Source organism: Chiloscyllium plagiosum, chromosome 15 (assembly GCF_004010195.1).
Source record: "Chiloscyllium plagiosum isolate BGI_BamShark_2017 chromosome 15, ASM401019v2, whole genome shotgun sequence".
Lineage (NCBI taxonomy): Eukaryota > Metazoa > Chordata > Chondrichthyes > Orectolobiformes > Hemiscylliidae > Chiloscyllium > Chiloscyllium plagiosum.
The window spans coordinates 66,064,791-66,080,799 of NC_057724.1; the positions used below are offsets into that span (position 1 = coordinate 66,064,791).

Here is a 16,009-nt window from a genome sequence, read left to right on the forward strand (position 1 = left end):
TATCCACTCCACCCTCTCCTCCCTGACCTATCACCTTCATCTCCTCCCCCACTCACCCATTGTACTCTATGCTACTCTCTCTCCACCCCCACCCTCCCCTAGCTTATCTCTTCACGCTTCAGGCTCTCTGCCTTTATTCCTGATGAAGGGCTTTTGCCCGAAACATCGATTTCGCTGCTCGTTGGATGCTTCCTGAATTGCTGTGCTCTTCCAGCACCACTGATCCAGAATCTGGTTTCCAGCATCTGCAGTTATTCTTTTTACCTGGTTACAGTCAATGCCAACTGATAGATTAAAATCATGACCGGAATCAAAAACATGGTTCTACAAGGCTTTCATTGGACAGGATAGTCTAAAGAACAGTGAATTCAGACAATCCAGCCACTTCTTAGTCAATTTGTAAAAAGAGCACAAGTTCACAATCTCATGGAGAGGAGTCTGAAAGCTGTCAAGGGTGAGAACTATTAAAATTTGCACGAATGGAATCGGGGGTGAGTTGTTGCACTGAAGCCTGGATTATCAAGGGCAGAGCCTTTCTATCCAACTACAGGTCATTCTGCTATAATGCACGTTTTGCTAATGCGAACTTGCTTTAACAGGATTGATGAAATGGGGACACCATTTCGAAAGCACAAAGTTTTAAAGTGTGTATTGGTTATAATGCAATTCCGGCCCCATTAGTTTAAATGGTGCTGGTTTCATGCGACTTTCTTACAGCACAGGAATGCATGAGAACAGAACTATCGTGTTGTAGCGGAACTGACTGTACATAATATTGTATTGCATACAAAGGACCTAATATGGGTGACTGCTCCATTCCGCAGCACTAAGCCATTTCCTTTGAGGATAGAGGATAGAAAAGTTTAGAAAATGAAAGTGATTGTTCCTGTTTAAATTGTAATATCCAAAAATACATTAAAACAAAACCAAACAACCACAACATATACCTCAAGAATGATGTGTGCTTTAGGAAACTAATTTACAACATACCATTGAAATAGTGATCTTGCAGTTTCTTAGTGATGATTCTTCATTTTCAGTGGTAATAAGAAGGTTTTCTTTCAGCCATTCAAGCATCTAAATTTTAAATATACAGCATCATAAACATAAACCCTTTTGATTTTACTGATGGCAGATCCTTAGATTAGATTAGATTAGATTTGGTTTGGGTAAGATAAATTTTTTAAAAATTACTTACCCATGGCAAGAAAACCTCATCACATAGTGGCCAAGATGAAATTAGCCAGTGCAATGGGGAGTCTGGATGGCCTAATGAAGAGCCAACAAACTGAGCACATCACCAAAACAGTGAGGGCCTAAGATTCACCATCATGTATTAATTCATAACCCCCACCACAGGAAGGCAGTAGACTGCAATCAAGATTTTCTGGGATCCTTTCTAAGTCTGTTAGTTATTCTCAACAAGTTGATGCAAGGTTGGTAGGTAGACCCCAGAAAGGTACATGAATTCACCCTAATTAGGGACTGGCAGCATACTAAAACCGAGAATGCAAATACTTGATTTCCAACGTTCACCATTATGGGATTCCAGTCCCCATTACTTATTACACATTTCATCTAGCAGTCAAACAGAATTTGGTTCAATGTCAAACAGATGTGGTGGTGTGTTACAGTTCTCTCTGGGAGTCTGATTTACTGTGGCAACATCTACCTTAATATTGTTTTATGGTTCGGAGCCAGAGTTAGCAATTTAAGAAGCGCTAGCATTCTTTCAATCACATGGCTGACTGGGAATATCTCCCACTCTCAACACTGGCATGTGTTGGAAGGATTTTGGTTTGAAGCTTTGGTTAGGCCACACTGGACTGGAATGGGGTTGGCAGAGGGGGTTTCACCAAGATGCTGCCTGGGATGGAGCAGTTTATTTGAGAGTGGTTAGAAACTCTCGGGTTATTTTCCTCAGAGCAGCTTGCGAGGGAACTTCTTTGAGGTGTATAAGATTATGAGGGACATGGACAGGGTGGTTGGATGAAGCTATTTCCCTTAGTTAAAGGGTTAACGAGGGGGCATATTATTAAGGTGATGTGTATTGTTTTGTATGATTTTAGGATCATAATCAATCCAGTAACAATGGGTGGGTTTTTTGAACCTTAAAAGTTGAGTAAGAACAAACCAATACCAAGTTTTGTAGAACATCAGAGTGCTGGTGGCATGGAATAATACAAGCCTTCGTGAACAATTCCCAGAACTGATCCAGGAGTGTTCTACAATTTGAAGAATCCTTATTCAAAATAAACTATGCTCCTGGCTAAAACAGGTTAAGAAATCTTCCTTTCCAAAGTAACACAGGAGACAATTGAGGCCATTCTAATATAGTTGTTCCCCTCTCAGAAAAGTTTTGTAGGAGTGAGTGAAAAAAAACTTAGAATACTTTAAAAATCTAAAGGAGAATAAAACATTTTCATTATTTACCACCATTGAAAAGTTAGACATTGACTACGTCGGCTATAGATTACTTCTAAAGGAATTTCCCACAGACCTCATCAGCAAATTTGATGTCTTCTTCTTCTGCAGAATCGTCAACACTGTCCTCCGTGATGTCTTCCACATCAGTAGAAAATGATCTAAAGTTCTGGTCAACAGCTTCAAGTTCAGAACAAGACTCTCCATCAACTTCATCTGTGTGGCCAAATGATGAACTGGTTTCAGCACCCTTCTTTTTGGATCTCTTAAATATTTTTGAAAGCTTTGAATTGAATGCTTGAATGGAATAAACATTCGGATCAAAATTAAACAATAAAACCAGTGGACAATTCCAGAATGTAAAAAGAAAGAGCATCAGAACTTCCATCTTAGGAACATTGTATGTATACAATGAAGGTAAACTGACTTATGACAGCAAAAAAGAAACAAGATTTCCATTGTCTCAAAGAGCATGGAGAAGATGAAAAATTAAGCGGCTGCAATAAAGATTGAGTGCTTTGAAAAATTAAAATCTATGGGAAGTTGATTAAACATACAGCAGAAGCATCATGAGAGCATGTTTAGAGTGGAAAAGTAATAGAGAAGTTCATTGATGTCGAGAGAACATCGATCATCTGACTTTTCATCAATTCAAGATATTCCAACTTTCAAAAGGGCAAGAGAGTGTAAATTAGATAGTCACATAGGTTTTGTATAAAATCATCTGATGGTTACTTGCTCATGTTGGATGTCAGTTTGATCAGTTGGCTGGACAGCTGGTTTGTGATTAAGAGTGACAGCAATGGTGTGGGTTCTGCTTCCACACAGACTGAGGTTGCCATAGAGATGTTCAGCATGGTAACAGACCCTTTGGTCCAACTCGTCCATGCTGACCAGATATTCTAAATTAATCTAATCCGGTTTTTCAGCATATGGCCCATATCTCTCTAAACTCTTCCTATTCATATACTCATCTAGATGTCTTTTAAATGCTGTAATCGAACCAGCCTCCAACACTTCCTCTGGCAGCTCATTCCATACTCGCACCACCGTCTGTGTGAAAACTTTGCTCCTTTAGTGCCTTTAAAATCTTTCCCTTCTCACATTAAACCTATGCCCTCTGATTTTGGAATTCATTACCCTGGGGAAAAGAGTTTGACTATTTACCCTATCCATGTCACTCATGATCTTACAAACCCCTATAAGGTCACCGTTTAGTCTCTGAGGCTCCAGGAAAAACAGTCCCAGCCTATTCAGCCTCTCCCTATATCGCAAACACTCCAATCCCGATATCATCCCTGTAGATCTTTCCTGAACCCTATTTTTTTTAGATATTTTTATTAAAAGAAAATTTTTCTTCCATATAAAAAATTACAAACAAAATACAACACTAACAAACCACCAAGAAAGGAAAAAAAACCTTACTCAATATGGGTATTTAACAACAAAAGAGAGAAAAAAAACACCAACACAAACAAAACACAACTATACCCATGTGCAAAATAGGCAAATCAGTAAAGATTGTTAATAAATAAATAAAACAACTCAGCACAACAAAACATCAGCTCCCAACCTCCGAGAGCACTAAGTATTACACACAAATTTATTTGGAATTCTTCATTCAAGGACTTCAAGTACACTAGATCAGAGCATCATGGCTATACAAAAGCCTTAGTTAAAATGGTTCTGAACCCTTTCAAGTTTAACAACATTCTTCCTATAGTAGGGAGAGCAGAATTGAACCACAAAACTCCCATCTTCTCAACCTCACTCCTTGGCTGAGGTGTGATGAAGCTCAGATTAAACTCATCACCAGTCACCTATCTCTATTGAGAGAGCAACCAAGTCCTGGAGCACCAATAGAAACTTTTACATGTTTGTGTGTTCATGAAGCAGCAACTTGTCAAAGATTTGGAGATACCTAAAGTGATGACAACATCACACAAGATGCACAACCGGACAAACATGAAAAAAAATGACAAAGGACTGTTAGGAAAATTACTCACCCTTTCTGTATGATTTCTTTTTCTTGTTTTCCTTAGGAATATTACAATTTCTGCAGGAATGGAACAATAATATTTCAGCTTCACACATAAGAGATACACAGGCACAATAATAATTTAATGTATCTTAAGTCTGATACTTAAAATTCTGTGGCATTATTCTGAAGAAGAGCAATTGAGTTCTCTTTGGACCCTTGCCCAATATTCAATGATCATGACTAAAAACAAACTGTTGAACTTTCTACATTACAACTGTGACCACACTTCAAAATTACTTAATTTGTTTTGTGGTAGCTTGTAATTTCCTGATGTTTTGAGATGCTATATAAATGCAAGTGCTTTCTTTTAATCATCTCTCTCCACCATTGGATAGATGAGTTTATTTAATGAGTGTGAGGGTTGAGCCCATAAAAGCTCAATCTCCAGTCTGCATGGATTGTCTAATCCCGTTAACTATAACTGGCCTTGGTGGTTCTGAATTAAGGAAGAAACACTAGCTACCATGAATACTCCCTCCTGATTTTTATCCAGAAACTCTGCTGGGTACATATGTGTGAATATCAGGTAAGGACTGGTTTGGACGCAGCTACAAAGCCTTCCTCAGTCCTAGACTCTTAATAGTAAGGTCCTGGTGAGTGTTGTTGAACAAAGAGACTTGGAGTGCAAGTTCATAGTTGCTTGAAAGTGGAGTCACAGGTAGATAGGATAGTGAAGGCGGTGTTTGGTATGCTTTCCTTTATTGGTCAGAGCATTGAGTACAGGAGTTAGGATGTCATGTTGCGGCTGTACAGAACATTGGTTGGGCCACTTCTGGAATATTTTGTGCAATTCTGGTCTCCCTCATATCAGAAGGATGTTGTGAAACTTGAAAGGGTTCAGAAAAGATTTACAAGGATGTTGCCAGACTTGGAGGATTCTACCTATTGGGAGAAGCTGACTTCCCTGGAGGTTGGAGGCTGAGGGGTGACCTTATAGAGGTTTATAAAATCATGGATAGGATAATTGGACAAGGTCTTTTCCCTGGGGTGGGGGAGTCCAGAACTAGAAGGTATTGGTTTAGGGTAAGAGGGGAAAGATATAAAAGGGTCCTAAGGGGCAACTTTTCATGGAGAGGGTGGTGTGTGTTTGGAATGAGCTGCCAGAGGAAGTGGTGGAGGCTGGTACAATTACAACATTTAAAAGGCATCTGGATGGGTATATAAATGGGAAGGGTTTAGAGGAACATGGGCTAAATGCTGGCAAATGGGACTAAATTACGTTAGGATATCTGGTCAGCATGGATGAGTTGGACCGAAGGGTCTGTCTCCATGCTGTACATCTCTATGACTTCCATGGAGTCCAATTTTAAGCCCCAGGCAGGAATATGACTTGCAAGTGGGATCAGAGTTCAATGAGGAATGGGATCAAAGTGCAATCAGGTCTCACTCAAAGAAATTATTTTTTATTCTAGCAGGAGGAAGACAAAGTACATCGTGCATTATAAAAACTCTACTCACTTGATTTCATTACTTGCTCCCGTTTTCTGGGGAGGGTTTTCAATGTCTTTAACTTCTTTAGTTTCACCTGAATCTTTATCCAGAAATTTGATCAATGTCTGATTGATAAAATCCGGATCACAGACCATGTTTATCACTTCCTCCAAAACTACGCAGTTGGGAAATATGTTGGAGTAAAAAAAAAATCAATTTGACAATGAATGTTTATTTTCTCATGGCTTAGATTGTATCATAGAAATATTCATATATTTTACATATAATAATGCCTTATATACTGTGATTCACTGTAGTTATCGTGCCCAGCAGTCCTGTCTAGGCTGAGTCATGCTGGTGTGCTGTTCTGTTGGAACTGCCCACCTTCTTATCTTGACGGTTGCCTTGTATGTGGGATGCTAAGCAATTTAGCACGCTCTCAGCATGTTACAGCCGCAAGGCTGTCTTTCTCAGTATGAGTCACCTTCCAGTTGACTTCAGCTTATCCAGCCACACATTTCTCAATATCTAAGATCAGCACTAGTTAGGGAGATTGGGTGTTGAAATCAGCAAAAATCACATATATTCCATTCTAAGAAAATTTCCATGAAAATTCCAACTTGCACCTTCTTCCAACACCTTAAGCCATTATATTAAAAAAATTCTGACAAAATCACAGAGTTAAAAGATGCACAACAATTTCAATTATCAACCAATGCAGTTACTAGTATTTAGCTTGCCCCATCCTACAGAATATTGGGTGAATGACCTGTGTTCAATAGCTTCAGGTGGATCGGAAAGCAAGGCTCAATGTGTTGGGATGGAGGGGGACACACAAACCAGTCCCTTGCACCAACGATATCAGGAAGGAATGGTTGCATGTTTGTCACAGATACAAGCCTCTTGCTGCCAGAGGTCTCTCAGTGCCATGACTAGGATGAGGTGAATTATTTCCTCTTGGAGCATTGTTAGCCTGTGGAATTGTCTTCCTAAGAGAATAGTGTGAGGGTGGGTCATTGAATTTATTCAAGGCTGAGTATAGTTTTACTCAGTTAGGGAATCAGGGGATACGGAGGTCAGGCAAGTGAGGCTATAATGAGATCTGACCTGACCTTACTAAATAGAGGAGCAAGTTCAAGGGTCTGAGGGGCCAACTCCTGCTTCAACTTCCTGTGGTTTTCTAACAGATTGCAGGGAATTGCATTGGACTGAATAAGTGCGAGCATTTCCACCTTTTGATAAATGAATCTCTTAAAGCCAACACCAAACTTACAGTACACCGACTAGATTCATGAAGGCTGATTCCAGACAAGTTCTAGCCTGGAATCTTCAAGCAGCCAATCTAGTTGGTTTGTGTTTGCATTGGGCAAGAGATGCTTGTCAAGACTTAACTAAGCATAATAAAAAGCTCATTGAAAAGAAACACAGCACAGTTTATTGCATTAAAATAAAAGAACTGCAGATGCTGGAAATCTGAAACAAAAATTGCTGGTCTGGCAACATCTGTGAAGAGAAAGCAAAGTTAATATTTTGAGTCCAGTGACCCTTCCTGAGAACTGTAAGTAGAGGCGTAGAGTCACATAACACGGAAACAGACCCTTCAGCTCAACCAGTCCATGTCAACCATAATACCAAACTAAACTAATCCCACCTGCCTGTTCCTAGCCCATACCCCTCCAAACATTTCTTAATTGATATACTTATCGATTGTATTTTAAACATTGTAATTGTACCTGTATTCACCACTTCCTCTGGGAGGGCATCCCACACACAAACCGCTGTGTGTGTAAAATGTTGCCCCAAGTCTTTTTTAAATCTTTCTCCTCTCATCTTAAAAATATGCTCCCTAATCTTGAAATCCCCAACCCTAAGGAAAAAACACCCGCCACTCACCTTTTCTATACTCCTTATAATTTTATAAACCTCTGTAAAGGTCACCCCTCAACCTCCTATGCTTCAGTGAAAAAAGTCTCAGCCTATTGAGCCTCTCCTTATAGCTCAAACCTTCCATTCCTGGCAAAATCCTGGTAAAACTTTTCTGAAGCCTCTCTAGCTATACTTTGTGTAACAGGACGAGCAGAACTTGACACAGAAGGAACCTCACCAATGTCCTCTACAACCTCTACATGATGACCCAACGGCTACACTCAAAGGCCTAAGCAATGAAGGCAAGTGTGTTAAATGCCTTTTTAACCACCCTGTCTACATTGACTCAAACTCCAAATGTACATGAACCCCTAGGTTTCTCTTGTACAGCACTACCCAAGGCCCTATATTTAATTGTAGAAGTCCTACCCTTGTTCGTTTTACCAAAATGCAATACCTTACATTTACTCAAATTAAACTTCATCTCCCACTCTTCAGCCCTTTGACCCAATTGGTCAAGCTAGAAAAAAAGGTGGTATTTATGCTTTATAAAAGTAGGAGAAAATGGGTTGGGTGTGGAAGCCACCTATGTCTGGTCCCCTTATCAGCTTTTTTTTCTGCTGAGCAGAATATTATCCATCCCTGAGTTTCCCAAAATGTCATTCACTTTCTCTGGGTTTCATCTTCCCTATCCTTTCTCCCAACCCCAATCGCCTGTCTTCAACAAAAACACTATCTTTCCCTTGCTGCCATCATCTCTGAAGAAAGGTCACTGGACTCAATAGGTTAACTCTGCTTTCTTTCCATAGATGCTGAGTTTCTCCAGCAAATTCAGTTTTTGTTAAAGTTTATTGAATTGTGCATAAAGCAAAATAAAAAATAATACTTTAAGAATCCCAAGGGGCAGCGAAAATAAAAAGCGCATAAAATTCTTAGGATATCTGCCAACTTTAACCAAAATCTCCAGCTAGGTCAAAGGACAATCATAAAATGCATTTGTTTAATACCTTCAACATAGATCCAAGGGACCAATGTAAGTCATCAAACACAGGGATGATGGGTAAAGAGGAGTTAGGATATGCGAAACAAATCTTTGGTGAGCCAACATTTACAAGGGCAGAAGACAGCACAGAGCTGAAAATGTGTTGCTGGAAAAGCGCAGCAGGAATCTGAAGAAGGTCTTATGCCCGAAACGTCGATTCTCCTGTTCCTTGGATGCTGCCTGACCTGCTGCGCTTTTCCAGCAACACATTTTCAGCTCTGATCTCCAGCATCTGCAGTCCTCACTTTCTCCCAGAAGACAGCACAGTAATGTACATTTAACACAGCCAGCGCTGGTACCTGCCTTTCAGTGCAATAACTTCCTTCAGTAGTTGTTGATAAGTGTTTAATTTCCACAATGAATCCGGAACTAGATTCCACATCAGGGTTTCTGCAGCCTTCCTCAGGAAAAAGACCTCCTCTTGTCGAGTTTGGAACATCTTCTCCCTAGAACCGGACATATCGGTGAATTTTCTTGTAAAGAAGGATGGCTTTACTTTGTAGCATTTCAAAATAGGTCTTGAAGTTCACCGGAAAATGTAACATTGAAAAGTGATTTTATAGAAGTGTATAAAATCATGGAGGGCTACAGACAGAGTTAATGGTGGTTGTCTTTTCCCTAGGATGGGGGATTCAAGACTAAGGGGCACAATTTTAATGTGAGAAGAGAGACATTTTAAAAAGACATGAGGGGCGACCTTTTTTTTGTGCACAAGGTGGTTCGCATGTGGAATGAACTTCCTGGGAAAGCGGTGGATGCGGGTACAATTACAACGTTTAAAAGACACTTGGAAAGGTTTGGAGGGATATGGGCCAGGAGCAGGCAGGTGGCACTAGTTTAGTTTGGGATTATGTTCAGCACGGACTGGTTGGGACTGTGTTGTATGACTCCATGTTATGTTTCAGCATTGAGGTTTCAATGGCTAAATATATTAAAATCCTGTGGCATTCTTTTGATGTGACCCATCAAACTCCCACTTCTGTCTCTGGAAGTGATAATTCAGCTGTTCTCACCTACAGGATTACAGAGACCTGCAACTGTGATCAGTGTCCCAGGCGTAATTTTAGAAACAAAATCAGCCAAGACTTCTGCTCAAGGTTTCTTTCTGGCAAACACTAATTGAAATTAAGGACAGTTGGTGGAGGGTCTTGACCACTGGACAAGCTACCACATTGCAATCATTTGTGGAACAGTTCTCTGTTATGAATTGATACTTTCCACCTTACAAGTAGCACTGTAGCATTGAAGGAGAATGATGAACCAAAACCTCACTTGATCCCATGTTCATGGTTAGGGAGAAGATTGTGCTATCATGGTAATTTCACTGGATTATTAATCCAGAGGCCTATAACAATGCTCCAGGGATGTGGGTTCAAATCTCACCCCACATCTGGTGGAATTTAAGATTCAATAATAAAATCTAGAATTAAAATATCAACAAATAAAGGCAACCATAAACCTATCCCTGATTATTGTAAAAACTCATCTGGTTCAGTAAGGAAAGAAATCTGTCATCCTAACCTGATGTGTGACTCCAGAACTACACCAATGTTGCTGATTCTTACCTGCCCTCTGAAATAGCCCATCAGGCAATTAGGAATGAGCAACAACATCCAATCCCATAAAAGATTATTTTTAAAAATCCTTAGATGGGATTTCTAATCAGCCTGAATCAATATTTGTTTGCAAATAACAAACATTTCTTATATTCTCATATTTCTAATTTTAACAATACAGAAAGTGGATTCAACACAACCTGTGATGGCAATGGAGCCTGGACACAGATTTGATTTATACCAACAGACACAAATCCAGGAATGAGCAAGAATTAGAATCATAGAATCCCTACAGTACGGAAAGAAGCCATTTGACCCACCAAGTCTGCACCGATCCTCTGAAGAACATCCAACCGTCACCCCACACTATCCCTGTAACCCGCATTTACCATGGTTAATCCACCTAGTCTGTACATTCCTGGACACTATGGGGCAATTTAACATGGCCTAACCTGCACATTTTGGACTGAGCGAGGAAACCAAAGGATACAGCAGAACCCATGCAGACACAGGGAGAATGTGCAAACTTCACACAGACAGTTGCCTCTCACTCAATTAAAAATCACACAACACCAGGTTATAGCCCAACAGGTTTAATTGGAAGCATTAGCTTTCGGAGAACTGCTCCTTCATCAGGTGACTACCACCTGATGAAGGAGCTGTGCTCCGAAAGCTAGTGTGCTTCCAATTAAACCTGTTGGACTATAACCTGGTGTAGAGTGATTTTTAACTTTGTACACCCCAGTCCAACACCGGCATCTCCAAATCATGCCTCTCACTTAAACTCTGTTGACACTCATACCTTGATTCCTAAAGGAAAGTGAACTCATTCTATGTTTAAGAGACTACTCCATCCTCCACTTGCTACAGAGGTTGAAAAATCCTGTACAAAAACAAATTGCTGGAGAAACTCAGCAGGTATTGGCAGTATCTGCCAAGGGAGAAACAGAGTTCATGTTTTGGGTCCAGTGACTCTTTTGCAGAAAAATCTTTCTTTCTGGATTTCATTTTGTAGTTAGGAACCGAAAATAGTTTTTCTGTTTTAGGCAGCGATTTGTTGTGATCCAGAATGCACAATCCGGAAAGGGAGCAGAAGCAGATTTGTAACTATACAATGGCTTTAGGTGGTGTATTTAATCATTTATTTTCAGGAAGAAAAACAGAGGTATCAAGTGGTCTGCTCAACACCGATAAAATAGACAGCTTGTGAGGCCTTGGGTCTTTTTTGATAAAGGTGGAACCATACAAGAACCTGAATGGGTGGGGTCACTTGATTCCTAAAGGAAAGTAAACTCATTCTATGTTTAAGAGACTACTCTTTGTGGGCGGCACGGTGGCACAGTGGTTAGCACTGCTGCCTCACAGCGCCAGAGACCGGGTTCAATTCCCGCCTCAGGCGACTGACTGTGTGGACCGGGTGCTCCGGTTTCCTCCCACAGTCCAAAGATGTGCAGGTTCAGGTGAATTGGCCATACTAAATTGCCCATAGTGTTAGGTAAGGGGTAAATGTAGGGGTATGGGAGGGTTTCGCTTCGGCGGGTCGGTGTGGACTTGTTGGGCCGAAGGGCCTGTTTCCACACTGTAATCTAATCTAATCTAATCTAATCTACTCCATCCTCCACTTGCTACAGAGGTTGAAAAATCCTGTACAAAAACAAATTGCTGGAGAAACTCAGCAGGTATTGGCAGTACCTGCCAAGGGAGAAACAGAGTTCATGTTTTGGGTCCAGTGACTCTTTTGCAGAAAAATCTTTCTTCTGGATTTCATTTTGTAGTTAGGAACCAAAAATAGTTTTTCTGTTTTAGGCAGCGATTTGTTGTGATCCAGAATGCACAATCCGGAAAGGGAGCAGAAGCAGATTTGTAACTATACAATGGCTTTAGGTGGTGTATTTAATCATTTATTTTCAGGAAGAAAAACAGAGGTATCAAGTGGTCTGCTCAACACCGATAAAATAGACAGCTTGTGAGGCCTTGGGTCTTTTTTGATAAAGGTGGAACCATACAAGAACCTGAATGGGTGGGGTCAAGCTCCCAGAAAGCCAGAATTTTTAGTTTTAGCTTTCAGCAGTTGCTGGGGTCCCGTTGAATAATCTTCACTTAATTTCCCTCCACTACCCACTCAGGCAGTGTATCTGAATTTGAAATGAGAAAAGTTGTAAGAGTACAACAAAACAGCATTTGAGTGTGATCTAAATGATCATGCAAAGAGCAGGTACAGGTATGTTATGCCAAATAGCTTTCTCCTGCACAGTGTTATCTGAAGCTGGAAACACGGGGAGAATACACTTTTTCTAACAGTGCCAAAGGATTTACTAACACCCATCGGCACACCTGGATCAGGCAAGCAGAGGTTCCATGTAATATCTCACTCACATACTAGAATCTCAGACAGTCTTTCACTTCTTCAGTGCTGCATTACAGAATCAGTTCTGGAATATGGCTTACATTCATAACCACAGGTAAGTGTCCCACCATATTAGCTAACCAGTTGCATATGGCACAGTGGCTCAGCGGTTAGCACTGCTGCCTCACAGCGCCAGGGGCACGGGTTCAATTCCACCCTTGAACAACTGTATGGAGTTTGCACATTCCCCGTGTCTGCATGGGTTTTCACTGGGTGCTCCGGTTCCCTCCTACAGTCACAAAGATGTACAAGTTAGATGGAGTGGCCACTCTAATTCGTTCTTTGTGTTCAGGGATGTGCAGGCTAGGTGAGTTAGCCGTGGGAAATGTAGGGTGATGGGATGCTTACCGGAAGGCTGGTGTGGACCAGTTGGGCCGAATGGCCTGTTTCCACACTGTTGGGATCGTATGATAAGCAGTCAGATGAACACGAGGAACAAGCTACCTGAGTATTGCTACCTTTCCAGACTTACTGGCAACTCTGTGAGAAACTTTAACATCCATGTGACTGGGCTTCAACTCCAATTGAAAGGTTGTTAGCTTCTCTGTTCTCATGTGATTTATTTTTGATACTGCACATGAGCCAGAAAAATTAAAACCAGTTTCTGAATGTATGGAATACTTGGCGATTGTTGATTCAATCATGTCAGAACCTGCATCAAATTCTTGTAAGAATGTTAATACTTAGAGTAAAACTGAGTTGGAGACAAAGCAAGGACCTCAGTTCTTGAAATTGTTGGCGATAAGATATAACTTACATTAGTAGTCACAAAGGAGTCACTTTATACAAAGCCAGGATGAACAAACTGGGCAAATTCTATCCTATTATGGTATTTAAACCTCTTACTTTCAGCAACTTTACTTCTTTGGATTAAAACATATCACCTCAGGTTAGATTTCTGAAACTGAGAGTTGGCAGCATCTCAGGAACGCACATAAAACATATGAAAAGAATTTCTAAAATCGCACTAGGAGTGGGGGTAAGGGTTCTGATTTTCAGTTAAACACAGGAGGAGCTTGGATGGATAAGCAATACAGAAGAAAATGTATCGGTTTCACCAGATTAGCAGAGAATTTTACTAAGCTATAGGTAACATGGTGGGTTTGAACTCACTAATAACAGGGACAGGTCAGTTGTAATGTTATGTGGTGATCTTCATCGCAAAAAGCATTTCACCAGATGTAATAACTTGCTGCGGCTTAGAACATATGGGTAGAAAAGCTGTTATTTTACAGTACTGCAAGAGAATAAAATAAGAGTTTCCCCAGAAGTAGGGAGGGAAGGTCAACTAAAGATGCTGCTCGAGTTGAACACAAATTACACTTGTTTAGTTCTATTGTTTTCTATGCATAGTTGGCCTGCTGAAGGTCTTTATAGCTATGAATAAAAGTGACCTGGATAACGTACAAAAAGTAACAAGCACTAATGAACTCATACCTCAGCAACATTTGAAATTTTTACCAGCATATCCCAACAATCAGAGGGAAGGTTTGCAAATAGCAGTGTTGGCCAATACTGACTGAAAGCTCAGCCTATCAACCAGCTATGATCTGTGTGCTGCTTCTGACCCATGTTTATATTTACTATCTATAGCACCTGGGAATCAGAATCAAGCACTTTTGAAATGCAATCCTAGTCCATCCATGTCAACACTACACAGTCAAGAAAGCACATCAAAGCCTGTACTTCCTGAGAAGGCTAAGGAAATTTGGAATCTCTACAATAACTCTTACCAATTTCTACAGATATACCATAGAAAGCATCCTATCCAGATGCTTCACAGCACAGCATGGCAATTGCTCTGCACAAGACCACAAGGAATTACGGAGTTGTGAACACAGCGCAGTCCTTCACAAAAACCAATCTTCCTTCCATTGACTCCAGCCAAAATACAGACCGAGATGTGCATAATGTCCAGGGATACGTAGGCTAGGTGGATTGGCTAGGCCATGGGAAACAAAGTTACAGGGATAGGGTCAGTGTGGACTCAATTGGCTAAATGGCCTGCTTCCACACTATAGGAATGCTGTGATATAGTTCCTGTTGCCACGGGAAAGCAGCCAACAAAATCAAATACACCGCCCACCCTGGTAATAACCTCTTCCATTGGGCAGAATAAATAAAGTTTGAAAATATGTACCAACAGAATCAAGAACAGCTTCTTCCTCACTGTTATCAGACTTATGAATGGACCACTCGCATATTAGAGTTGATCTTTCTCTATACCTTCTCTGTAGCTATAACAGTGTATTCTGCATTCTGTCCAATTACCCTGATGTAATTCTGAAAGATATGATTCGTCTGTAGCACACAAAAGAAAAAGAAGGAAGCATATGTAAGGTATAGACAGGATAGATCGAGTGAATCCTTAGAAGAGTATAAAGGAAGTAGGAGTATACTTAAGAGGGAAACCAGGAGGGCAAAAAGGGGACATGAGATAGCTTTGGCAAATAGAATTAAATGGAAATCCAAAGAGTTTTTATAAATACATTAAGGAAAAAAAGGGTAACTAGGGAGAGAATAGGGCCCCTCAAAGATCAGCAAGGTAGCCTTTGTGTGGACCCGCAGAAAATGGGGAGATACTAAATGTGTACTTTGCATCAGTATTTACTGTGGAAAAGGATATGGAAGGTATAGACTGTAGGGAAATAGATGGTGACACCTTGCAAAATGTCCAAATTACAGAGAAGGAAGTGCTGGATGTCTTGAAACGCATAAAGGTGGGTAAGTCCCCAGGACCTGATCAGGTATACCCTGGAACTCTGTGGGAAGTTAGAGAAATGATTGCTGGGCCTCTTGTTGAGATATTTGTATCATCGATAGTCACAGGTGAGGTGCCGGAAGACTGAAGGTTGGCTAACGTGGTGCCACTGTTTAAGAAGGGTAGTAAGGACAAGCCAGGGAGCTATAGACCAGTGAGCCTGATGTTGGTGGTGGGCAAGTTGTTGGATGGAATCCTGAGGGACAGGATGTATATGTATTTGGAAAGGCAAGGACTGATTAGGGATAGTCAACATGGGTTTGTGCATGGGAAATCATGTCTCACAAACTTGATTGAGTTTTTTTGAGGAAGCAACAAAGACGATTGATGAGGGCAGAGCAGTAGATGTGATCTATATTGACTTCAGTAAGGTGTTCGACAAGATTCCCCATGGGAGACTGATTAGCAAGGTTAGATCTCACGGAATACAAGGAGAACTAGCTATTTGGATACAGAACTAGCTCAAAGGTAGAAGACAGAG

The 16,009-nt window shown here is 40.7% G+C and overlaps 1 protein-coding gene across 4 annotated transcripts in view; it reads right to left on the reverse strand.

Moving 5' to 3' along the window:
• The window catches only part of si:rp71-46j2.7 (sorting nexin-25), a 73,395-nt gene that overhangs the window by 38,228 nt on the left and 19,158 nt on the right, over positions 1–16,009 (reverse strand). For 3 of the 4 annotated variants that reach the window (XM_043705095.1, XM_043705093.1, XM_043705092.1), the window contains exons 4-8: positions 9,108–9,250; positions 5,924–6,071; positions 4,431–4,480; positions 2,501–2,721; positions 991–1,077 (exon numbers count right to left, since the gene is read on the reverse strand). In XM_043705095.1, coding sequence (XP_043561030.1) covers positions 991–1,077; positions 2,501–2,721; positions 4,431–4,480; positions 5,924–6,071; positions 9,108–9,250 — 649 coding nt within the window. The remainder of the gene's footprint in view (positions 1–990; positions 1,078–2,500; positions 2,722–4,430; positions 4,481–5,923; positions 6,072–9,107; positions 9,251–16,009) is intronic. The other variant, XM_043705094.1, reaches the window with a different exon arrangement.